Raw genomic sequence first — 25499 nt, 5'->3', positions numbered from 1 at the left:
GCTGGGCAGGTGGAGTCTTTTTAATCGTGACAGCAAGCGGGAAAGGAGAAGAACCCTGCAAGCTGTCACAGCGGGGATCGGAGAGGTGCAGGGGCCGGTCCATTTGTAACATTTTGCACCCTGAATATGGGTGTAACACGTAACCTGTCTATGAAAGGTGAACTTATCCTTTAAAAGTGATTCTTTATGTGAAATTCAAGTGGTTATAAACCCACTGAAGTGACTTGCCTCAGGTGATACAGAGATGAAGCAAATCCTCTTACATAAGTTGTTTATCTGCAGCCATCTGTCCTCTACAGTCATTCAAAGTACAGAATTGACACTGCTTTTCTGAGCTTCAGAACGCGGGGGCGAATCTGATGTTGCACACTGCACAAAAGAGCAGGGAGCTGAATGTAATGTAAGACCTAAGACATAAGAATCCATTTACTTATGGCAGGGGTCCTCAAACTACGGCCCGCGGGCCGTATCCGGCCCGCCAGTGTGATTTACCCGGCCCGTGGACTGAAACTAGTGACAGGGCAGTGGCCACGAAACTGACAGGCTCTGAGGAGGGACACAGGCAGAGCCGCAGCTGCGGGGGAATTCCACCCCTCCCTCTCTTTGAGCAGAGCATTCACCTGGCAATGCCTGCTCCTATTGGCTATATTCAGAGCCAATAGCTGGGAAACTAGAGCATTATGGGAATTGTAGTCCTGGATACCAGCAGGCCCCATGATGATTCCCTGAGAGGAGTTCAGCCCCCAACATGCCGAGCGGAAGGGGGAATAGGAAGAGAGGAGAAGGAATGCCATGAGGCATTGAGGGAGTCAGTGATTCTTTTATTACCCTCCAAGGTAAGAACTTACCTCCCATCTACCTGGCTGCTCCAACCCTGTCCTCCCATCTACCTGGCTGCTCCAACCCTGTCCTCCCATCTACCTGACTGCTCCAACCCTGTTCTACCCTCCACCTGGCTGCTCCAACCCTGTTCTACCCTCCACCTGACTGCATCCACCCTGTCCTCCACTCCACCTGGCTGCTCCAACCCTGTTCTACCCTCCACCTGGCTGCTCCAACCCTGTCCTCCCATCTACCTGACTGCATCCACCCTGTCCTCCACTCCACCTGGCTGCTCCAACCCTGTTCTACCCTCCACCTGGCTGCATCCACCCTGTCCTCCACTCCACCTGGCTGCTCCAACCCTGTTCTACCCTCCACCTGGCTGCTCCAACCCTGTTCTACCCTCCACCTGGCTGCTCCAACCCTGTTCTACCCTCCACCTGGCTGCTCCAACCCTGTTCTACCCTCCACCTGGCTGCTCCAACCCTGTTCTACCCTCCACCTGGCTGCTCCAACCCTGTCCTCCCATCTACCTGACTGCTCCAACCCTGTTCTACCCTCCACCTGGCTGCTCCAACCCTGTTCTACCCTCCACCTGGCTGCTCCAACCCTGTTCTACCCTCCACCTGGCTGCATCCACCCTGTCCTCCACTCCACCTGGCTGCTCCAACCCTGTTCTACCCTCCACCTGGCTGCTCCAACCCTGTTCTACCCTCCACCTGGCTGCTCCAACCCTGTTCTACCCTCCACCTGGCTGCTCCAACCCTGTTCTACCCTCCACCTGACTGCATCCACCCTGTCCTCCACTCCACCTGGCTGCTCCAACCCTGTTCTACCCTCCACCTGGCTGCTCCAACCCTGTTCTACCCTCCACCTGGCTGCATCCACCCTGTCCTCCACTCCACCTGGCTGCTCCAACCCTGTTCTACCCTCCACCTGGCTGCTCCAACCCTGTTCTACCCTCCACCTGGCTGCTCCAACCCTGTTCTACCCTCCACCTGGCTGCTCCAACCCTGTTCTACCCTCCACCTGACTGCATCCACCCTGTCCTCCACTCCACCTGGCTGCTCCAACCCTGTTCTACCCTCCACCTGGCTGCTCCAACCCTGTTCTACCCTCCACCTGGCTGCTCCAACTCTGTTCTACCCTCCACCTGGCTGCTCCCACCCTGTCCTCCCCTCCACCTGGCTGCTCCAACCCTGTTCTACCCTCCACCTGACTGCATCCACCCTGTCCTCCACTCCACCTGGCTGCTCCAACTCTGTTCTACCCTCCACCTGGCTGCTCCAACCCTGTTCTACCCTCCACCTGGCTGCTCCAACTCTGTTCTACCCTCCACCTGGCTCCTCCCACTCTGTTCTACCCTTCCACCTGACTGCATCCACCCTGTCCTTCCTTCCACCTGGCTGCATCCACTCTGTTCTTCCTTCCACCTGGCTGCTCCAACTCTATTCTACCCTCCACCTGGCTGCTCCCACCCTGTCCTCCCCTCAACCTGGCTGCATCCACTCTATCCTTCCTTCCACCTTGCTGCTCCCACTCTGCCCTCCCCTCCACCTGGCTGCTCCCACTCTGTCCTCCCCTCCACCTGGCTGCATCCACCCTGTCCTCCCCTCCACCTGGCTGCATCCACCCTGTCCTCCCTTCTACCTGGCTGCTCCCACTCTGTTCTACCCTTCACCTGACTGCTCCAACTCTATTCTACCCTCCACCTGGCTGCTCCAACTCTATTCTACCCTCCACCTGGCTGCTCCAACTCTATTCTACCCTCCACCTGGCTGCGCCAACTCTATTCTACCCTCCACCTGGCTGCTCCCACCCTGTCCTCCCCTCCACCTGGCTGCAGCCACCCTGTCCTCCCCTCGGCTGCATCCACCCTGTCCTCCCCTCGGCTGCATCCACCCTGTCCTCCCCTCCACATGGCTGCATCCACCCTGTCCTCCCCTTCATCTGGCTGCTCCCACTCTGTCCTACCCTCCACCTGACTGCTCCTTCTCTGTCCTATCCTCTCCCCTCCCTTTGTGTTGGGGGTCTGTGTGATGGGGGGTCTGTTATTGGGGGCTTTGTAATGGAGAGAAGTTTGTGTTGGGGGGACCTAATACGGGGGAATTTTTGATGGGGGTGATCTGTAATGGAGAGGAATCGGTGATGCGGGGGCTGGGGTTCCGTAATGAAGGGAGTCTGTAAAATACTAATAAGTTTATGTTGATTAAAATTGTTCTTTATTTTAAATATTGTATTGTTTTTTCCTGTTTTTTTTGTACTTCAAATAAGATGTGTGCATAGGTTCATATATTTTTTAAACTATAGTCCGGCCCCCCAACAGTTTTAGGGACCGTGAACTGGCCCCCTGTTTAAAAAGTTTGAGGACCCCTGACTTATGGTCTTGTAGGGAAACATGCACAGCTGAGACTGTTTATCACCTGCTGTGTCTTGAGATGGTGGGGGTTCTGTCTCCCAGGATTGCTTTGTCTTAACATATACTGTTGGAAGTGACAGATAGTAGAGGAATGAGAGTGCATACAGAAAAAACACTGGGTGCTTTGGATTGAGGCATGTACACACTATAAAAGGATATGGTTTATTTATTTTTTAATTTCAGAGATTTTTAACCTTTTTTAACATTGGTACTTTCTTGCTTTTCCAAATTTTTGTACTTGTATTAAAGTGGATGTAAACCATTTTTTTTAAAATTAAGGCTTGTACCTTGTACAGTATAGGATGTCATGTCATCAGGGCTGGTGCAAGGATTTTTGACACCTAGGCGAAACCTCAATTTGCCGCCCCCTGGCTCCACCCCCTTTTCCCTGTCCATATAAACCCCACCTTTTTAATGAAGCACCTATCAAATTCAGCCCCACCCGTGCCCATCAAATACAGCCTTACCCACGCCCATCAAATTCCACCTCACCTGTGGCCATCAAATACAGTCTCACCTACACCCATCAAATACAGCCTCTCCTGCGCCCATCAAATACAGTCTCGTCTGCACCCATCAAAAACAGCCTCACCTGTGCCCATCAAATGCAGCCTCACCCGTGCTCATCAAATACAGTCTCACCCGTGCTCATCAAATACAGTCTCACCTGCGCCCATCAAATACAGTCTCACCTGCGCCCATCAAATACAGTCTCACCTGCGCCCATCAAATACAGTCTCACCTGCGCCCATCAAATACAGTCTCACCTGCGCCCATCAAATACAGTCTCACCTGCGCCCATCAAATACAGTCTCACCTGCGCCCATCAAATACAGTCTCACCTGCGCCCATCAAATACAGTCTCACCTGCGCCCATTAAATACAGCCTCACCCGCGCCCATTAAATACAGCCTCACCCACGCCCATCAAATACAGCCTCGCCAGTGCCCATCAAATACAGCCTCACCCGCGTCCATCAAATTCCATCTCACCTGTGCTCATCAAATGCCATCTCACCCTCGCCCATCAAATACAGCCTGACCCGCACCCATCAAATACAGCCTGACTCGCGCCCATCAAATTCAGCCTGACCCGCGCCCATCAAATTCAGCCTGACCCTCGCCCATCAAATACAGCCTGACCCGCGCTCATCAAATACAGCCTGACCCACGTCCATCAAATTCAGCCTGACCCGCGCCCATCAAATTCAGCCTGACCCGCGCCCATCAAATACAGCCTGACCCGCGCCCATCAAATACAGCCTGACCCGCGCCCATCAAATACAGCCTGACCCGCGCCCACCAAATACAGCCTGACCCGCGCCCATCAAATACAGCCTGACCTGCACCCAAATACAGCCTGACCCGCGCCCATCAAATACAGCCTGACCCACGCCCACCAAATACAGCCTTGCCAGTGCCCATCAAATACAGCCTCACCCGCACCCATCAAATACAGCCTGACCCGCACCCATCAAATACAGCCTGAACAGCACCCATCAAATACAGCCTGACCCGCGCCCACCAAATACAGCCTCACCCGCGCCCATCAAATACAGCCTCACCCGCGCCCATCAAATACAGCCTCACCCGCGCCCATCAAATACAGCCTCACCCGCGCCCATCAAATACAGCCTCACCAGTGCCCATCAATGCCGCTTCACCACTACCCATCAGTGGCGGCTGGTGCTCAAAATTTTTGGGGGGGCGCAAAGGAAAAAAAAATTGCAGTCTCACTGTGCCCAAACACAGCCACTGTTACATGCCATCAAACGCAGCCACTGTGCCATCAATTTGCACCACTGTGCCATGCCATCAAATGCAGCCACTGTGCCATCAATTCGCACCACTGTGCCATGCCATTAAACGCAATCACTGTGCCATGCCATCAAATGCAGTCACTGTGCCATCAATTCGCACCACTGTGCCATGCCATCAAATGCAGTCACTGTGCCATCAACTTGCACCACTGTGCCATGCCATTAAACGCAGTCACTGTGCCATCCATTGTCACCACTGTGCCATGCCATTAAACGCAGCCACTGTGCCATACATTGTCACCACTGTGCCATGCCATTAAACGCAGTCACTGTGCCATCCATTGTCACCACTGTGCCATGCCATTAAATGCAGCCACTGTGCCATACATTGTCACCACTGTGCCATGCCATTAAACGCAGCCACTGTGCCATTAATTGTCACCACTGTGCCATACATTGTCACCACTGTGCCATGCCATTAAACGCAGACACTGTGCCATACATTGTCACCACTGTGCAATGCCATTAAACACAGCCACTGTGCCATCCATTGTCACCACTGTGCCATACATTGTCACCACTGTGCCATGCCATTAAACACAGCCACTGTGCCATACATTGTCACCACTGTGCCATGCCATTAAACGCAGCCACTGTGCCATACATTGTCACCACTGTGCCATGCCATTAAACGCAGCCACTGTGCCATCCATTGTCACCACTGTGCCATGCCATTAAACACAGCCACTGTGCCATACATTGTCACCACTGTGCCATGCCATTAAACGCAGCCACTGTGCCATACATTGTCACCACTGTGCCGTGCCATTAAACGCAGCCACTGTGCCATCCATTGTCACCACTGTGCCATCCATTGTCACCACTGTGCCATGCCATTAAACGCAGCCACTGTGCCATACATTGTCACCACTGTGCCATGCCATTAAACGCAGCCACTGTGCCATACATTGTCACCACTGTGCCATGCCATTAAACGCAGACACTGTGCCCTTTAATGGTCGCCGCTGTGCCAATTGTCCCCACTGTGCCCTGTAAATTGCGTTCTTCCCCCCCGCCCGTCACTTACCTTTACTGGAGTCAGGCATCCACGTCCCACGATGTCTTCTCCCGCCCTCGATGACTGACAGGCGTCTCAGCCAATCAGGTTACAGGTAGCCAGAACTGGCCAACCTGATTGGCTGAGACGCCTGTCATCTTATTCAAGGGGCGTACAGTCTGTGCGCTCCGAGAATAAGCTTCCGGGACCCGAGGGCTGTATTGGGAAAGCCTATCAGAGCTGTTGGCTTTGATAGACATTTCCGTACAGCCAACCAGCTGGCAATATTCAGATGGCTGGACATTGAGCGCCGACCATCTGAATAACAGCGGCAGCAGCAAAAATAACATAGATTTGTGCAATGCATGAATCTATGTTATTTGACTCAGTGGCGGTGAGAGCCAGAGGGGGCGGCTCTCCAGCGCCCTCTATGGACGAACCGCCACTGCTACCCATCAATGCAATCAGTTCCTGGGGGGGGGGGGGGGGGGCATTTGCCAGTTATTTTAATATACACATACATTTTAAAAAATGTCATTGTCATCACATATACAACGTACAGCAGTTTTACTCACCACACCAACTTGAACGGTGAGTGACCCTGTGATTGCTGTGTACCTGCCTGCTGCCTCTGTGTCGGTGGCCGGTGGCACGGTGCCTCTTCCAGGCTTCACCTCTCCCCCAAGCCCAGGGAGCCGCCGCCAGGCACCACTTTAAATCCCATGATGCATTGCATCCATGTTTGCTCCAGACTGACACAGCGTCAGGAGAGCGTGGGGGGGGGGGCACTGTGCAGCTGGACACTGCAAAGTGGAGAGCGGCCTCGGAGCAAACTGTGGACACATGTCACAGACATACAGCAGAGAGGGAGGGGCTGCTGCCTGATTTTAAAAAAGATCTCAGAGCGGAGAGCGTACAAGGGGCTGCTGGACACTGACACCAGGACATGACAATCAAATCAAAGAGCGGAGAGCGCCGGAGAGGGGTTTGTAGCCGGGACCCATGCCATGTGACACTGATGTCAGAGCGCCGAGCGGAGATCTCGAGCCGCGCTCGGGGGAGACTGGCGGCGCTGCGCTGTTTGACATATCAGGGCGGCTTGTGGATTGTGTGGAAGCTCTGTGGAGGGGGAGGACAGTTCGGGAGTAAAATAACCAGTGGCCGGGCGCTCTAGGCGGCAGTGCGCTCTAGGCGGTTGCCTAATCCGCCTAGTGGTAGCGCCGGCCCTGCATGTCATCTGTGCCCAGTCTTGCCACAAAGAGTTAATCCAGCTCTGAGCAATCCTCTTATCTTTTTTCAGTGAGAAAAAAACTGAGAAATAGGATTCAGTTTCTCCCCCTTACTGTGAGTGACAGGTGATTTACATATCTAATGTACGAGCCTGAGAGACATTCAGTGTACTTCAGATCCCCTCCTCCTTTTTTCTCCAGCTCTACCAGGATTGGCTGCTCCACACCTCAGCATTATTGGGCATGCGGAAGTCATGTGGTGACTTGTCTGGGTTTTGACTGGATGTTAATGATCATAGCAGAAGTTCAGTGTAAGAAATACACAGGAGAAAATGCATGTTGGCAAGGGTAGTGTAGAGGTGGGCGGGGAGTCTACTGACATCACGACTCCACCCACCGAGCTCCTGACAACAGACCCACCCATGGATTTTTCGGGTCTCATAACAGACAGAGTGGAGACATTTGACAGGTAAAGGATACATGCAGAGGCATGTATATCCTTATAGATAATCACTATGGCAGTAGTTTAGAAAGGATGAGAGTGGATTTATATCACTTTAAATGTACAGATTAGCCACTAGGGGCAGGGTAGTTTCTCTAGTACAATGACTACTACAAACTGCTATGAATTTTTCAATAATATATTAGCCACATTAGGGGAGGCAGAACAAAGTAGGAAGCAGAGTCCTCTTATGTAATAAGAAGAAATTGCTGCCCCTATCATTATCGTGTGTACAATGTGGGGGAAAAAATGTTTTCGGAACATGTATTAAGATCATTCATATTAAGCGTATTGTAAAACAATGTTTAACTGAGATACAGTTTTACAGTACAGCTGCAAAATAGATATTTTTTATTTGCGTGAACATTGTATGCGTATTGCTGATGCTCTTATAACTGAGATTATATTCCTATTCTACTGAAAAGTCCAAGAGCAAAGGTACATTGTATTTAGGATCCCAGCACTGCCAAGATGTGCATATTTTTCTACCAGGCAAAGTACGGTCATGTTCAGCAGGCAGGTTAACACACAGCTTTATTAATCTCCTTGCAATGGAGATGGCAGAATTCCCAGAAAGATAACCTTTGTTGAAATCCTGTGTACAGTTTTCCTTTTAGATCCGGTTGCTAGGTTGGGCACTTCAGTTTGGGAGTTAACAAAATACCTTATGTATTTAGTTCTATTTACTTTGTTTGTATGATTGAAATAAAGGAAGCAAAAAGTAATCGGGTTAAAGTAACTAAAAATGTAATTATCCAGATTTCCTTTCTAATTAGAAAATGACATATTGGGTCAATGGGTTAATGACATATTGGATTCTTTAACCACTTAAGACCTGGACCTTTAGGCAGCTAAAGGACCTGGCCAGTTTTTGCGATTCGGCACTGCGTCGCTTTAACTGACAATTGCGTGGTCGAGCGACGTGGCTCCCAAACAAAATTGGCGTCCTTTTTTCCCCACAAATAGAGCTTTCTTTTGGTGGTATTTGATCACCTCTGCGGTTTTTATTTTTTGCGCTATAAACAAAAATAGAGCGATAATTTTGAAAAAAATGCAATTTTTTTTTTACTTTTTGCTATAATAAATATCCCCCAAAAATATATAAAAAAACGTTTTTTTCCTCAATTTAGGCCGATGCTTATTCTTCTACCTATTTTTGGTTAAAAAAAATCGCAATAAGCGTTTATCTATTGGTTTGCGCAAAATTTATAGCGTTTACAAAATAGGGGATAGTTTTATTGCATTTTTATTCATTTTTTTTTTTTTACTACTAATGGCGGCGATCAGCGATTTTTTTTTTCGTGACTGCGACATTATGGCGGACACTTCGGACAATTTTGACACATTTTTGGGATCATTGTCATTTTCACAGCAAAAAATGCATTAAAAATGCATTGTTTACTGTGAAAATGACAATTGCAGTTTGGGAGTTAACCACAAGGGGGCGCTGAAGGGGTTAAGTGTGACCTCATTTGTGTTTCTAACTGTAGGGCGGTGTGGCTGTAGGTGTGACGCCATTGATTGTGTTTCCCTATAAAAGGGAACACACGATCAATGACGGCGCCACAGTGAAGAACGGGGAAGCTGTGTTTTCACACAGCTCTCCCCGTTCTTCAGCTCCAGGGACCAATCGCGGGACTCCAGCGGTGATCGGGTCCGCTGGTCCCACGGTCACGGAGCTTCGGACGATGAAACAAATCCTCCTACATAGGTTTTAATTGTTTATCTGCAGTCTTCTCTTCTTTGGGCTCCATTCACACTTGTGCGACTTTTCATGCAACTGTGGACATCAAAGTTGCATGAGAAATCGTTGCCCATGTTTTCCAATGGTTTTTAACCACTTTAATACAGGGCTTTTATATCGCCTCAATACCGGGCCTATTCTGGCACTTCTCTCCTACATGTATAAATCATCATTCTTTTGCTAGAAAATTACTCAGAACCGCCAAACATTATATATGTTTTTTTAGCAGACACCCTAGGAAATAAAATGACGGTCATTGCAACTTTTTATCTTGCACGGTATTTGCGCAATCATTTTTTAAACGCCTTTTTTGGGGAAAAAATGGTTTCATGAATTAAAAAATAACAAAACAGTAAAGTTAGCCCAATTTTTTTGTAAAACATGAAAGATGATGTTACGCCGAATAAATAGATACCTAACATGTCACGCTTTAAAATTGCGCACACTCATGGAGTGTTTTACAATGCAACAGTTGTCCATTATCACTGGTCAAAGCCAAGGTCATATCTAAGTTGCACCCATCCAAAGTTGTGTCAGAGTTGCCCTCCAAAGTCGGCGCAAATTTGGAGTCTCACAAGTGTGAATGGAGCTTTACAACCCTTCAAAATGTCAGAAAAGTGTAAAAATCTTTTTTCATCTATCGGGAGCACAGAGGAGGGTGAGAGGCTGCAGTAACAGTGTGTGAGCGGTGATCGGAAAGGGCACACACTGCCCTACACACAGCAGAAGAACTGTGTTCTGAATAGACAGGCTGCCTGCTAAGCTTTCCCTCCCACACAATTTATCTCATGTGTCAGAAAACTCAGAAGGGCCTCATCCTGATAACTGAGTAATGAAGCACCAGAGAGAAGCCACACTTAGAGCTTTGGAGAGAAATAAGTAAACACTACCGATATGCTCAGATTCCATGACTGAGGTTTACAACCACCTTAAGGTATATCTGAACCCTAGAACAAAAAATGTAATATATAGCAGCTTACCAGTTTAGATTTGCTTTAGACCCCTTTCACACTGAAGCGTTTTTACAGCGTTTTAGCGTTAAAAATAGCGCTATTAAAACGCTCAAAAAAAAATCCATGCATCTCAATGGACCCTTTCATACTGAGTCCTGCAAGCAGCATCTTTGGGCGCTGAAAAAAACACTCTAAAAACGCCCCTCTCCATTGAAATGAATTGAAAGCGCTGTAAAAACGCCTTACCCTTTCACACTGAGGCGTTGCACTGGCGGGGAGTTGAAAAGTCCTGCAAGCAGCATCTTTGGAGCAGCTTTTGGGCGCCAAAAAAAAAATGCTCCAAAGACGCCCCTCTCCATTGAAATGTATTGAAAGCGCTGTAAAAACGCCTTACCCTTTCACACTGAGGCACTGCAAAAACGCCCTAAAACGTTAGGATCTTAGCGGTGCTTTACCAGCACATTGGGATTGCAGATGAGGCTTTGCTCGAATAACGCTCCATTAAGCTTGAAAAACGCCCCAGTGTGAAAGGGGCCTTACAATCTCTATTCAGGTTATAGTTTTAATAGTGTTTTAGTGGATACAGTGGGTCTTATTTATAAAAAGCAGTGCAAAGGAATATAAGGATATTGACCAAGCTAGCTAATTGGATTTTAGCTGTTAGTTGTAATTCTATTTTTAATTTCATTTATATATTCATACTAAACTATTTTTAAATTCTTTTTAAATTTGTTTTTCTAGACACATGATGCTCTTAAAAGAACAGTACGGCAAGCAAGTGATTGTCAATCTTTTGAGGAGCAAAGCAGGAGAAGAGGTTCTAAGCCGTGCCTTTAAGGTAGTATGCAGTCCCATATTCAGTAAATAGATTGATACATTTGGTAACCTGAAGTATTATTAGATGTACGTATTATGCATTAATTACTGTAGATAATAGCAAGACATTAAGAATGTATTTGTTTTTAATATTGTTTTCTCAGATAAAAAATTAGAAAAAAAGTCTACAATCTACTGATTTAGCATGTCAAAATACATTTTTATTACACTGACTGACAGAGAAGCAGCACATTTTTGACACTTAAAAGAGAGAAGAATGCAGAGGAGTCTCTAAGTGTAGACTATTTAAAACATTTATTTGCAGAAGGTTAAAAAGCCACTCACATTGGGTAGATAAAAGTAGGCATGTGTAAATAGTACACTGATGGGCGCTGATGAGCTGGTAACCCCTGTTCGGGTGGGTCCAAGAGATGGCTCTGTGTGTGTAGGAATCCAAGTAAGAGAGGTGGAACGCTCTTTGGAGCGCATCGACATAACAGGATGTGCCGCTACGCATTTCCGAGCATGCGCACTGGCAGTAACAAGTCGTTGGGGGGTGCTTTTATTTAGCTACTTTTTTTCTGAGAGTTTTATTTATGAGGGGCTTTTTAATCTTCTGCAAATACATTTTTTAAATAGTCTATACTTAGTGGCGCCTCTGCATTCTTCTCTCTATTACATGGTCCTGGAGATGGCTTCTGCTCCTTGCAAGAGGCTTGCCCTTTGATATGGACAGTACTGAGCACAGATTGTATGCATTTATTTCCATATGTGATGTTGCATCACATCACATCAATCACATCTAACAGTTGCAGGAATTTGTATTGGCAACCACTGCACTAATGTTTTTATTGATACATTTAAGGAGGAGGAAGCACAGCCAATATTTTCCTCAGAGGATTCACTGGAGTTGTAGATCTATCCTTGTTTATGTTAATGCATTTATGTCTCTATTTTGAGAAATTACATTTTTAATTTTTTTCCCCTCTCTGTTTTTGCTTTACTGCAAACGTTATCATGTTATCACCGATGTGATACTCGTATTGAAATAATAAAAATTTAGTGAATGTAAAGAAGCACAGCCACCTATCATTTTTTAAATGTACCCTGTAGTGTTTTTATTTTAGGACAGTAATGACAATTTTTTGGATCTTTTTTTGTATTATATTTTTTTAATACTGTAATTGCATCTGAGATTTCATTTGAAAAAGATGCACACTGCCACCTTCAGGCTGTAGTGGCATGCTCTATATAGTACTTAGGCTGATTGTTTAATTTGCCAATGAATCCTTCTGTCAGCATGTGAACACTATATCACAGCTGACATAATTATATGCTCAAGAGCCACTAAGATTTGTTTTGGATCCTTATGCCCCGTACACACTGAATATCGTACGACAGATCGTACAACTTTTTTCGCTTAATAGTCGCAAGTAGAAATTAAATGGGTTATCAAAGTCACGGAAATTCTCGTACGACAGAAAAAATAAATCGTAAGTGATGCCATGTATTTGTATTGTATTTTCGGACGACAACTGTACTGACTAATCAATCTGGTACTGTACGATGAAAATTTTCCTGCATGTCCGATAAAATAATATCGAATTAACTGTCATGATAGGCTCTCAAAAGCTCTGTACTAACGATCCGATTATCGTACGATTCTTCCTCGGACAACATTTTTCGTACGATATTCGGATCGTGTGTACGGGCCATTAGTAGCTGATCTGCTAGTGACACACAGTTTCACCTGATAGCAATCAAAAAGAGCACGTTTATTATATACCCTTACCTTGGGGCACTATGCCGAGGAACATAAATATAGGGATTGTGGACAGGAAGGGACTAACATGTTTTCATTTTTTTAACTACATCGTTAGATTTGATTTAAAAGAAATCCATATAATCCTTGTCTGAGTTCTCTCATTTGAAATTGTTTTCTTTATTATATAAGCAGTATTTCTAGAAAGTCCAATTACAATATATGTGGTGGTAAATATACCACAGTTATGCTATTCAACACAACACTAAATAGTAGTCTATGCAGATTTAATTCAATCTCCCAATATGATGCATATGTATAACCTACTCTCAGTGTTAAAAAAATAAAAATAAAGTTACATTTTACTTATTAAAGGATAAGTCCACCCAAACACTAAAATCGCTACATCTACAGACATCCACAATATAAGCCTAACCTATATAGCCCTATAAAGAAGAAATCGGTTAACATAGCTTCTTTGAAACCAATCCGGTCTGGTCTCGAGCGAAGGAAGCTCTGCAGAGGGCAAAACAGCTGTGAAAGGAATGGTAAGTGAACGTCACTCATAGACTTACTATGGAGCTTCCATTGTCCTCAGTGTCCTCTCCACCCGCCTGCACAGCAAAGCTGCAGCTGACAGCTCAGCGTGGGATCTGGTCGGATTGGCTTTAAAATGGGTATGTATTCAGATTTTTTTCTTTACAGGGCTAGATAGGTTAGTGATAGATTGTGGATGTCTGTAGATGTAGAGATTTTACTGTTAGGGTGGACTTACCCTTTAAGTCCAATTATGCAATATGTGAGTAAACCTTTGCACAGGGTGATCAGGCACAGACATTCGATTACAATGGGGCCTGCATATGTCACTGCGTACCGCCAGGACCCATAATACTAAACCCATAATACTTCCCTCTGGTTTTTCACATTCCTGGAGTGACTGAGAGGATAAATTGAATAACCCCTAGATGTTTGACCTCTGGGAAGTCACTGCTATTTGGTGAGTTTTCCTGAGTGAAGTTGGAAGCGCATTGGTGAAGTTATTCACTGAAGATTTATAATGTGAATTACGGTGCATATTATTTTTCACAAGACACTTTAATGCAAAGGACCTCAAATGTTCACTTTAATAAGACACTTGCATAAAGGACATTTTTTATTTGCACTTTAATTAATATCACATAATGCACTTTGATTGTTATTGCACTTTGTACATACTAGTTGTAATTGTGATATAAGCCCTATGTATTGGAGTAACTAATTATTTCAGGACCCATAATAATTACTATATTCAACGGCAACTTATATAATTGTGTTTCATGGAAACCTTTGTACTGATGCTTGATTGCTTTGCCTATTGTTTAACCACTTCAGCCCCGGACCATATTGCTGGTCAAAGACTAGAGCACTTTTTGCGATTCGGCACTGCGTCGCTTTAACTGACAATTGCGCGGTCGTGTGACATGGCTCCCAAACAAAATTGGCGTCCTTTTTTTCCCACAAATAGAGCTTTCTTTTAGTGGTATTTGATCACCTCTGCGGTTTTTAGTTTTTGCAATATAAAAATAGAGCGTCAATTTTGAAAAAAATGAATATTTTTTACTTTTTACCATAATAAATATCCCCCGAAAATATATAAAAAAATATATTTTTCCTCAGTTTAGGCCGATACGTATTCTTCTATCGCAATAAACGATTGATTGGTTTGCACAAAAGTTATAGCGTTTACAAAATAGGGGATAGTTTTATGGCATTTTTATTAATATTTTTTTTTTACTAGTAATGGTGGCGATCATCGATTTTTTTTTTTTTTCGGTACTGCAACATTATGGCGGACACTTCGGACACTTTGGACACATTTTTGGGACCATTGGCATTTTTATAGCGATCAGTGCTATACAAATGCATTGATTACTATAAAAAATTCCACTGGCAGGGAAGGGGTTAAGTATGTTCCCTGGGTGTGTTATAACTGTGGGGGGGGTGGACTCACTAGGGGAGTCAGGCATTTAGGTCAGGCATTTATCCCCTGACAGGACCAGGAGCTGTGTGTTTACACACACACAGCTCCCGGTCCTCGCTCTGTAACGAGCGATCGTGGGTGCCCAGCGGCGATCGCGCCCACCCGGCACGCGCGTGGGAGTCAGGGGCGAGCGGAGGGGCGCGCCCCTATTGGCTGCTTGGCGAGATGACGTATAGCTACGTGATCTCGCCCAGCAGAGCCGACCTGCCGCTGATCTGATGATATGTTTCCGGCTATCGAGATGGTTCCTGTAAGGACTGTGCAGGCGAAATCCTTGCCGACGGAAATCACCGAACTTCCAGGGCGACGTGGGCTCTTTTTTTAACATCCTCCAATCTACTGGGATGTTAAGGAATGAGCCTGGATGCCGGCTGAGGTTCGGAGATTTCCGTCGGCAAGGATTGCGCCTGCGCAGTCCTTACAGGAACCATCTCGATAGGGGAACCATACCGACAAGTCACCGCCGTATAACTACGGCGGCTGGTCGGCAAGCAGTTAACCACCATGTTATCTTCTAGCTATTCAAATTTTGCATGGTTGTCTTACATTTCAGGTCCCAGGGAGGACTGTGTATATTTTTAAATGGGTATTATATGGTCAAATAAAGTCAAACTGTGTCATTTTTGATGCAAGTTATCCATGTACTACACTTGCTAAATACAGTATACTCGGTAAACAGCAATCGTTTTTCAGTTCAATAATGAGGTCAAGGAGTGGATATCAAATAATGTTCAGAGAGACAAAATTCCAAAATAGAAAAAGGTGCCTTATAGCAATTAAAATTAACAAGTTCAGACCTTGGTTCCCTAAACATCATTTATTTGGCATTTTCTTTCTTCTTGACCAAATTATAATAGATCAAGATGTGAAGCTATTTTCGTTGTACAGGTTTTATTAACGATACTTTTCTTTGTCTTTAGAAGTTACTTTGGGCATCTCAGCATGCAGAGGATGTGCCAATGATTAATTTTGATTACCATCAGATTGTCAAAGGAGGAAAGATAGAGAAGTTGGAAAACTTACTGAAACCCCAGTTAAAGCTAAACTTGGAAGAGTTTGGGATCTTTACAAAAGGAGAAAACCTAACTAAGCGGTAAGTATTTTTGCCTTGTGGCAAAATTTAAAATATCTTGTTATGCCAGATTTCCAGCCACATAGAATTTTGTGTAGGGCCAAATGTAAGGCGGCATTGAACGTTTCTATTGAACCGGCTGACATTTGGCCCTTGTTTACTACAGTGGAGGGGCTGGCTCCGAAAGAGCATGACGGAAAAAGGTCTGCTGACCAGCTTCCAATCAGCACTCTCAGCCGCTAGGTTGAATGAAAAAAACTTGCAATGTGTACTAGGCTTTAGAATTGCTTTAGCAAAACCCTGGGTTTGTCTTGGCTAGCAAGGGCAGTTTTAAGGAGACTTGTGCTGTTGGTACTCCTGAGTTAGCTAGGTAGAACATGAAATGAAGTGAACGTGTTAACAAATGCCAGTTTGGAATGGTGTAAGTATATAGATATTTTGATGCCTTCCTGTGTTCTGTTTTGAAAATGTAATTGCTAAGTTATGAATTACCACAGCATGGCTCCCATTGACACCTCACTGTTTTACAGCAGAATGAGCATGAATAATAGCTAGTTGGAATATCACTAACTGTCTGAGCTTTAGCAGCCAAGACAAAATTGTGGAAAGGTTATTGCTAATATTATCTAGTCACTTTTAACTGGACTAGTTCTGAAATTTTGAAGACGTTATCTTCCATTCTCATCAGAAGTTAGGAAGATACTTGGACAAGTGGCATGAAGTCTTTCTTCAACATTGCATATGAGTAAATACATCTAGCTATACCAGTGCCTGGATAAATGAGAACCTTAGCATTCACTGGTAATATTTTGAGAACTGAACAGTTCTGTTTTAGGAAACTTTTGAAAAAGTGTTTCTTCGGACAAGAGCTCTTATATAGTATACAAGTGTCTAAAGGTTTTTGATGATGATTGATCTTAAGAATGTATCTTGACAGGGTGCAGAATGGGACCTTTCGAATAAATTGTCTAGATTGCTTGCATCGTACAAATGGTGTTCAAGCCTACATTGCACTTGAGGTAGGTATTTATTTTGATGTTTTATCATGAGAACAGACCTTGTAATTAGAAATGTGGTGTTTACAATTACCTTAAAATAAAATTTGTTAAAATAAAGGGGTTGTAAAGGTTCGGTTTTTATTTTCTAAATAGGTTCCTTTAGACCCCTTTCACAATGAAGCGTTTTAATAGCGTTTTAGCATTAAAAATAGCGCTATTAAAACGCTCATAAAACACTCTCCATGCATCTCAATGGACCCTTTCACACTGAGTCCTGCAAACAGCATCTTTGGAGCAGCTTTTGGGTGCTCCATTGAAATGAATTGAAAGCGCTGTAAAAACGCCTTGCCCTTTCACACTGAGGCGTTGCACTGGCGGGGCATTGAGAAAAGTCCTGCAAGCAGCATCTTTGGAGCAGCTTTTGGGCGCTGAAAAGAACGCTCCAAAAACGCCCCTCTTCATTGAAATGAATTGAAAGCGCTGTAAAAATGCCTTTCACACTGAGGCACTGCAAAAACGCCCCAAAACGTTGGGGTCTTAGCGGTGCTTTACCAGCGTTTTTCGGGCACTGACAGTGTGAAAGGGCTCTGAAAGCACTCGTCTTCCAAATTGGGATTGCAGATGAGGCTTCTTTCAGGCGCTTTACAGGCTTTTTTTAACGTGCCTGAAAAACTCCCCAGTGTGAAAGGGGCCTTAAGCTAGTGCATGGTTGGTTTGCTTACCTTTTCCTTCAATTTCCCTTCTAAATGTTTTTTTTCTTTGTCTGAATTTCTCACTTCCTGTTTCTCCTCGGTAAGCTTGCCCCCATCATCTGAGCCATTCTGACTGGGGGTTAGTCAGCCAGAACAGCTTACTGGGGAGGAACAGGAAGTGAGAAATTCAGACAAAGAAAACAAAGAAGAAAAACATTTAGAAGGAAAATCGAAGGAAAAGGTTAGTGAACCAACAATGCACTAGCTTAAAGGAACCCATTTAGAAAAATAATACAAACCTTTACAAGGTTCAGTAATACATACTGTAGAAAAAAATCTAAACTAAAGGCAAAACTTTTTTTCCATTTTGGATAGAGCAAGGGAGGGTTATAACCCCTGATAGATTTTTTTTTTCCACCATCTGTGTCTCATTATGGAGATTTCACTTCATTCCCTGTCCCATAGCCAAACAGGTAGTGGGTGAAAATCCCTGAAAATTAAGGAAATCCCATGGGGACCCCCAGGTCACAAGAATTAGTGTCCCCCTTCAAAGATTTTGCCTCTATTAATTTTCTGGGGACAACCCAAAATGTGGGATTTTTCTTACTTTACTTTCAATGATAATGGTAAACAGGACAAATAGAGTAAAACTCCTTAATGGGGACACAGGCAGCATTTAACACTGACAGGGGTTTTAATTCCTCTCCACATCATCCACATAAAATAAAATAAATATTTTTTCTTTAGTTCTACTCTAAGTCGTAGTTGAATTAATTGTTAGCCTCTTTGGTAAAATACATATTATTTAGTTAGTAGTGGTACCATCACCCTAGACTTAATTAAATAGAGGTAGGGCTCAAGGGACCCCAAACAACCCAAAGTTAAAAGAGAAGGGCAATGGGACTATTACGGTACAAAGTGAGTGGATAAACTCAAAAAGAGTGAATATATCAAACATTTTGTAAATTTATTAACATAGTATCAAAAAAATAAGAAAAACATCAAACAAAAACAATAAAAAACAATACAAATATTGTGACAACCATACGTGTCACCGAAGCTACAATCCCCTTGGGGAAATCCCAGTGGATGTAGTTGGCACGATAAAGGGGGTCTCTACTAGTTTTGCAACATGCGTCGCTTCGTCAGGGGAGGTTCTGAAAATTAATATGCAAACAAATTGTAAACAGGTTGAAGCACATATAAAAAAAGTTCATGTAGGTCAACCAACCAACAAGAACATTTATATACATTAATAAACATTGGTGGGATGAGGGCTGTGTCGCAAATATCCCATCAGCTCAGACGCCAGAACCACTGAGGAGGATGTCTCCCGCGGAGCCCAAGGGGGCGGATGCGGTAATGGACCTATCAACTAAATATTAAGGCGACTATGAATATAGGCTATATTAGGAGTGAGGGCAGTGGGAGTGCAGTTGTGAATACGTGAACCAAAACCAAACAAGTGTGTAAAAGGTGAGTTATAGGGGTGCTGGATGTGATGATGGGGGGGAGGAAGGAAGGAAGAGAAAGGAAAGGAGGGGGAAAGAAGGTGAAGGAGGGGGAGGGAGGAAGGGGTGGAAAAAAGGAGGGAGCGGGGAGGGAAGGAAAGGGAAAGGGGGAGGGGTGCAAGGAAGGGGAGGGGAGGGGAGGGGAAGAGGGGGGTGTGGAACAAGTGAAAGGTGATTACCTGTATGGGGTACAAAACGGAAATCAGAGGAGGGTCCCAAGACCAAAGTCCCAATGGACACAGTGCTACAAGGCACTGTTAATCGTGGCATAAATGCTAGTGTAAGGGTAAAAATCAATTGCAGTGTTCCCAATGTCACCTCACAAGGCAATAGCCAGTAGAAGCCTAAGATAGGTAAAAAAGAATAGACAAAGCCATCAATCAGATAGGCTAGATGAGGTCATCCAGGGCTCGGAAGTATGGTAACAATAAGCAATTAGAAACTTACTTGGTGAAGTAAATGTGTCCTGGGACGCAGTGTTCTCATCACATCCAAAGCGGGACCCAGCCCGCTTATATACCCCAATGGAGCGGCATCATCAGACGGCGACAAGCTCCGTAATGTGACGCCGCTCAGTCAGTCCGCCCACGTGACGTCAGCACGGCGAACGTCGCGTGCGCATGCGCACCATGCATTACGGCTGAAGCCAAAAGGTTCTGCCAATACAAGGGCAAGTGAAGCCAAGCCCCAAGGCGGGGCTACAGAAATCACCAGAGCGGGCACAAGGCCACCATAAATCCGCTTGGCTTCCTTGCACCCCTTACCCTCTCCCCCCTCCTTCCTCTCTTCCCCTTCTCTCCTTTCCCCCTTTCCCCTCTCACCCCCCCTTTCCTCTCCCCTCCCCTTTCTTCCCTCTCTTTCCCCTTCCTCTTTCTTCCCTCCTCCGCTCCCCCCCTTTTTTTCCCTTCACTCCTAATATAGCCTATTTTCATAGTCACCTTAATATTTAGTTTATAGGTCCATTACCGCATCCGCCCCCTTGGCCGCCGCAGGAGACATCCTCCTCGGTGGTTCTGGCGTCTGAGCTGACAGGATATTTCCTCCTAGGTAAGTAACACAGCCCTCATCCACCAATGTTTATTAATGTATATAAATGTTCCTGTTGGTTGGTTGACCTACATGAACTTTTTTATATGTGCTTCAACCTGTTTACAATTTGTTTGCATATTAATTTTCAGAACTTCTCCTGATGAAGCGACGCATGTCATGAAACTAGTAGAGACCCCCTGTATCGTGACCCCTACATCCACCGGGATCTCCCCAAGGGCATTGTAGCTTCAGTGACATGTACTGTATGGATGTCACAATATTTGTAATGTTTTTTTATTGTTTTTGTTGTTTGATATTTTTTTTTTTTTTTTTGATACTATGTTAATAAATTTACAAAAATTTTGATATATTCACTCTTTTTGAGTTTATCCACTCACTTTGCACCGTAATAGTCCTATTGCCCGTTCTCTTTCAACTTTGGGTTCTTTTAAGCTGTGGTTGAGACACTGCGTAGTTATAATTTGTTTATTTTCTGTTCAATACATACTGTAGAGACTACATAGAGACCTACAAACCTAATAGACTTTTTTTTATTGTCACCTTGAATTAAGGTGAATTAATATTTACGTTCTACTTTTATATTTTCCAGAGTTGCTGGAAACCTATTGTTGGTAATTTTTTTTTTTTCAAATGTACTCTAAAAATGTAATTTACCTGTATTCCTTAAAGCTACGACATCACTAGAATAAAGTCTGCAAAAAAAGGTCTACCTGCAGAGAAAAGACCTAAGGATTTTACACGGGTCGAATTTTAAAATAATTTTTCTTTTCGAAAATCTTTTCTAAGAATTTTTGTTTGTATTTTGCAATATTAGTGGGCTGCAGCAACAGCCAATTTTCGTGCGTCCATTGAATTTTAATAATCGGACATGTTGAATTTTTTTTCTAATCAATGATGGGAAAATCGTGCAAGAGATGTAATCGAAAAATAAATGCGAAGGGGAAAGAAAAGAAAATTCCCGGAAAGAAAAGAAGATTCCCAGACACGAAAATTATTTTCTCTAGGGACATGAGGTGAAATGGAAGGTTTGGTTGGTTGAATTTCAAAATCAATGGTGGCACCATCGGATCACAAAACGCGCAAATTTTCGGATTTTCAAAAGAAAGTTATTTCAAAATTCGACCATGTATGACCTGCCTAATACTCACCTGTCCTGCTGCTCACACCTCTGATCTTCGCTCTCCTGCAGAAATTAAAACATTCTGAAGAATCTTCAGGATCTGACATTTTGGGAGTGTGGGATGCTTGGTTCCTCTCTGCAGTATGTGGTTTGATCTGCCAACCCCATGTCATTACAGGATTCAGTAGTGATGTAGGGACCGGCAGATCAAACCACACTGTTTAGCAGGGGTGCATAAAGTTGTTTAAACAGAAACAGATTTTGACGATTCGTTGCCATTTGTAGGTGCTGCGGACCCAACTTGAGAGTCTTGGTTTAGATGATATGAAGTCTGTGATAGAGCGCTTTGAAGAGTCTTACAAATCGATGTGGACTGTCAATGGTCATAACCTGAGCATGATTTTTACAGGAAGCAGAGCCCTGGAGGGCAAAGCTAAGGTATGCAGAATAAAACTTGGAACTGTAGAATACAATTCAGAAAATAAATATCCTCCTTCCAGGGCGTATCTAGCCTATTGAAAAGAAAAGTAATCACTATCCAGTGTAAAAGTGATTGCAAACTTGCATCCTGCAGCTCTGTAGGCGATATCTTATTCCTGTAACTTGACAGGAGAGATGGGAAGCAGTCAGTCCATAGGGCTGCATGAAGTATGCCCATGTCCCTATACAATGCAGAATTTTCAAAGGAAAACGCATAAAGGAAATGCATTGAATTGCATAGGTGTAAAAGGGTTCTTAAAGCAGGAAAAAGTTTAGCTTTGTTTTTAGGTATTTACTTTATAGACTGTCTTTTTTCAGAGATCAGTCTTGATGGAGAGACGAGTAAGCGGGCTGAAATTTCAAACTCTGTGCATTTTTTATACCAAAGCTTTACTTCTTTAGAATATTAAAAGAGGTTACTTCATCTGGGGTCACATACAAAACGGATATTGATGCACTTCATTTTATCTCATATAATGAATTACTGTTTATTATACCATTCCTTCTGCTTTTACTATACACATAAAAATTACATATGTAACCTAACAGTATTAGCCGTGCCCCTTTCACACTTGTACGACTTGTCTCACGATTTGGGACTGCAAAGTAGCATGAGAAGTCGTTCCCTATGATTTCCAATGACAACCATTCATATTAGTACGACTTCAAGTCGTGCCGACTTCAAAGTAGTCCCTGCACTACTTTGGTCCAACTTTGATGCAAGTTACACAGTCATTCCCTGAAATCGCTGCAAAATTGTGGCCACGAATCGCAGCAAAATTGCGGCCACCAATGGTGGCAATATCGCGGTAAAATCGTGTGACTTTGAAGTCGCAGTAGTGTGAAAGGGGCCTAAGCAAGATGCATACTACCTCAAATGGATTCACTAGAGAATTTGCCAATGTAAAGCGATGGTGGTGTAATATTACTGTGTTTTGTTGTTACATTTGGGGAATAGCATTACATGTAATGCTTATTTCTCTTAATCTTATTTTATAAAGGTTGGAAAACTTAAAGATGGGGCCCGCACTGTGTCCAGGACTATCCAGACAAACTTCTTTGATGGTGCAAAGCAGGATGCTATTGATTTGCTGCTCATGGGTGATTTCTACAATGATGAATATGCAGACAAAGGGCGGATGTTAATGGACAGTGCTGCTCTGCTTGGTAATGTATATCTGACAATCTGAGTGTAATATTACATGTACAGTGGGGCAAAAAAGTATTTAGTCAGCCACCAATTATGCAAGTTCTCCCACTTAAAAAGACGAGAGAGGCCTGTAATTGTCCTCATAAGTATACTTCAACTATGAGAGATAAAATGTGGAAACAAATCCAGATAATCACATTGTCTGATTTGGAAATAATTTATTTGCAAATTATGGTGGAAAATTAAGTATTTGGTCAATATCAAAAGTTCATCTCAATACTTTGTTATATATCCTTTGTTGGCAATGACAGAGGTCAAACGTTTTCTGTAAGTCTTCACAAGGTTGTCACACACTGTTGCTGGTATGTTGGCCCATTCCTCCTTGCAGATCTCCTCTAGAGCAGTGATGTTTTGGGGCTGTCCCTGGGAAACACAGACTTTCAACTCACTCCAAAGGTTTTCTATGGGGTTGAGATCTGGAGCTTTTGCTGCACCATTTCCACCTATCTCTGTGGACTACCCCCCATACACACACACACACACACACACACACACACACACACGTATGAACAATACGGAAATGAACAGTATGAGTTGTTCTGCAGTCCTGTTCCTCCACTGGTGCTTACAGTCCTTAGAAGTGGTGGCTGCAAAAATTTTCTATTTGAGGTTTTTTATTTTATTTTCACCTGGTGATTCTGCCAGTAACATAATTCCTGTCCTATGGTGACAACTTTTATGCCTCTTTGACATGAGAAGTCTGATCGGTCCACCTTTGCATTTTTCATGCGGACCTGATCGGACCCTCCATTCTCCTCTATGGGCAGTCGGATATAAATATACTTGTGTCTGTTTACATCCAGGTACCTTTTGATCCAATCCATAAAAAACTAATGAAATGGGAACCATTCCCCTCTGTCTGACCGGATCAGAGGGCAGTCAGGTGTAAATGGACAGCTAGAATTAGGGTTGTCCCGATACCACTTTTTTAGGACTGAGTACAAGTACCGATACTTTTTTTCAAGTACTCGCCGATACCGAATACCGATACTTTTTTTTAAGTTTTATTTTGACAGTGGCAGTAATATGCAGTACTGACGCTTGGACTGTCAGTTATTTTTTACAATTCATTTTTTTTAATATTCTTTACTATATATATATATATATATATATATATATATATATATATATATATATACATACACACAATGCTTTCTTTGGGGGGGGCGGTGTCAGTTTTTTATTTATTTAACTTTATTATTTTTACAATTATTTTTTTTGTTTTTAGCAGCTCTGTTGGGGGGGCTTTGGTGAGATATTGGGGGTCTTAACAGACCCCTAATATCTCCTATTTGAGACAGAGAAAGGGACTAAGGACACAGATTCCCCAGTCCCTTTCTCTGCAGGCTCAACTGCGCTGTAAATGAATGTAAAGGAGACAGCGGCTTCTCTATATCCATAAACTGAGACATCGTTACACAGTTATGATGCTCAGTTATGAATGGACAGTCAGTGATCACTGACTGTTCATTCAGAAAAGGGCTCCTTCCTCCGCTCTCCATCCGGACAGATCGAGGACAGAGGGGGGGGGGAGCACGGCGGGGGACCGGAGCGATACACAGAGGGGAGTGGAGGACGGCGGGGACCAGAGCGGTACACAGAGAGGAGCTGAGGACCGGAGAAGAGCATGGAGGGGGACCGATGCGGAGCGCGGCGGGGGACACGAGCGGAGCACGGCGGGGGAAACACTAGCAGAACACGGCGGGGGACACGAGCGGAGCATGGAGGGGTACTGATGCACAGCACTGCTGGGTACAGGAATAGAGCATGGACGGGGACCGGAGCGGTACACGGCGGGGGACACACAGACAGAGGCATCTCACAATACAGAACCCCCCCCTCATATACAGAACACCCCCCCACAATACAGAACCCCCCCTATACAGAACACCCCCCCTCATATACAGAACCCCCCCTATACTAACACCCCCCCACAATACAGAACCCCCCCTCATATACAGAACCCCCCTATACTAACACCCCCCCCCCCCACACAATACAGAACCCCCCCCCCATACAGAACACCCTCCCCCACAATACAGAACATCCCCTCATATACAGAACCCCCCCCCCCCCTTACAATAGTGCAGAGTGACTGTGACACCCCCTTGTCTTCAGACTCAGCGCGCCCCACAGAGCAGAGCACTTGTACGGAGGAGGAGGTGGGAGGCGGCGCCGCAGCTTCACACTCGGCTGTGTGACTGTCAGACAGAGACAGTCACAGCTGAGCCGATAGTATCAGAGCCGCGGCGCTGCGCTGCCATGGAGGGGATCATTGCGGTG

General features: G+C 44.5%; 1 protein-coding gene across 2 annotated transcripts in view; it reads left to right on the top strand.

Moving 5' to 3' along the window:
• Positions 1-25499, top strand: part of SYNJ2 (synaptojanin 2) — a 206682-nt gene that overhangs the window by 121788 nt on the left and 59395 nt on the right. For both annotated transcript variants that reach the window (XM_040350954.1, XM_040350955.1), the window contains exons 7-11: positions 11227-11323; positions 16004-16176; positions 17093-17174; positions 21812-21964; positions 23008-23173. In XM_040350954.1, the coding sequence (XP_040206888.1) occupies positions 11227-11323; positions 16004-16176; positions 17093-17174; positions 21812-21964; positions 23008-23173 (671 nt within the window). The remainder of the gene's footprint in view (positions 1-11226; positions 11324-16003; positions 16177-17092; positions 17175-21811; positions 21965-23007; positions 23174-25499) is intronic.

The sequence above is a fragment of the Rana temporaria genome, chromosome 4, assembly GCF_905171775.1.
Source record: "Rana temporaria chromosome 4, aRanTem1.1, whole genome shotgun sequence".
NCBI classification, from domain to species: domain Eukaryota; kingdom Metazoa; phylum Chordata; class Amphibia; order Anura; family Ranidae; genus Rana; species Rana temporaria.
This window is presented reverse-complemented; position numbering and strand designations above follow the sequence as displayed.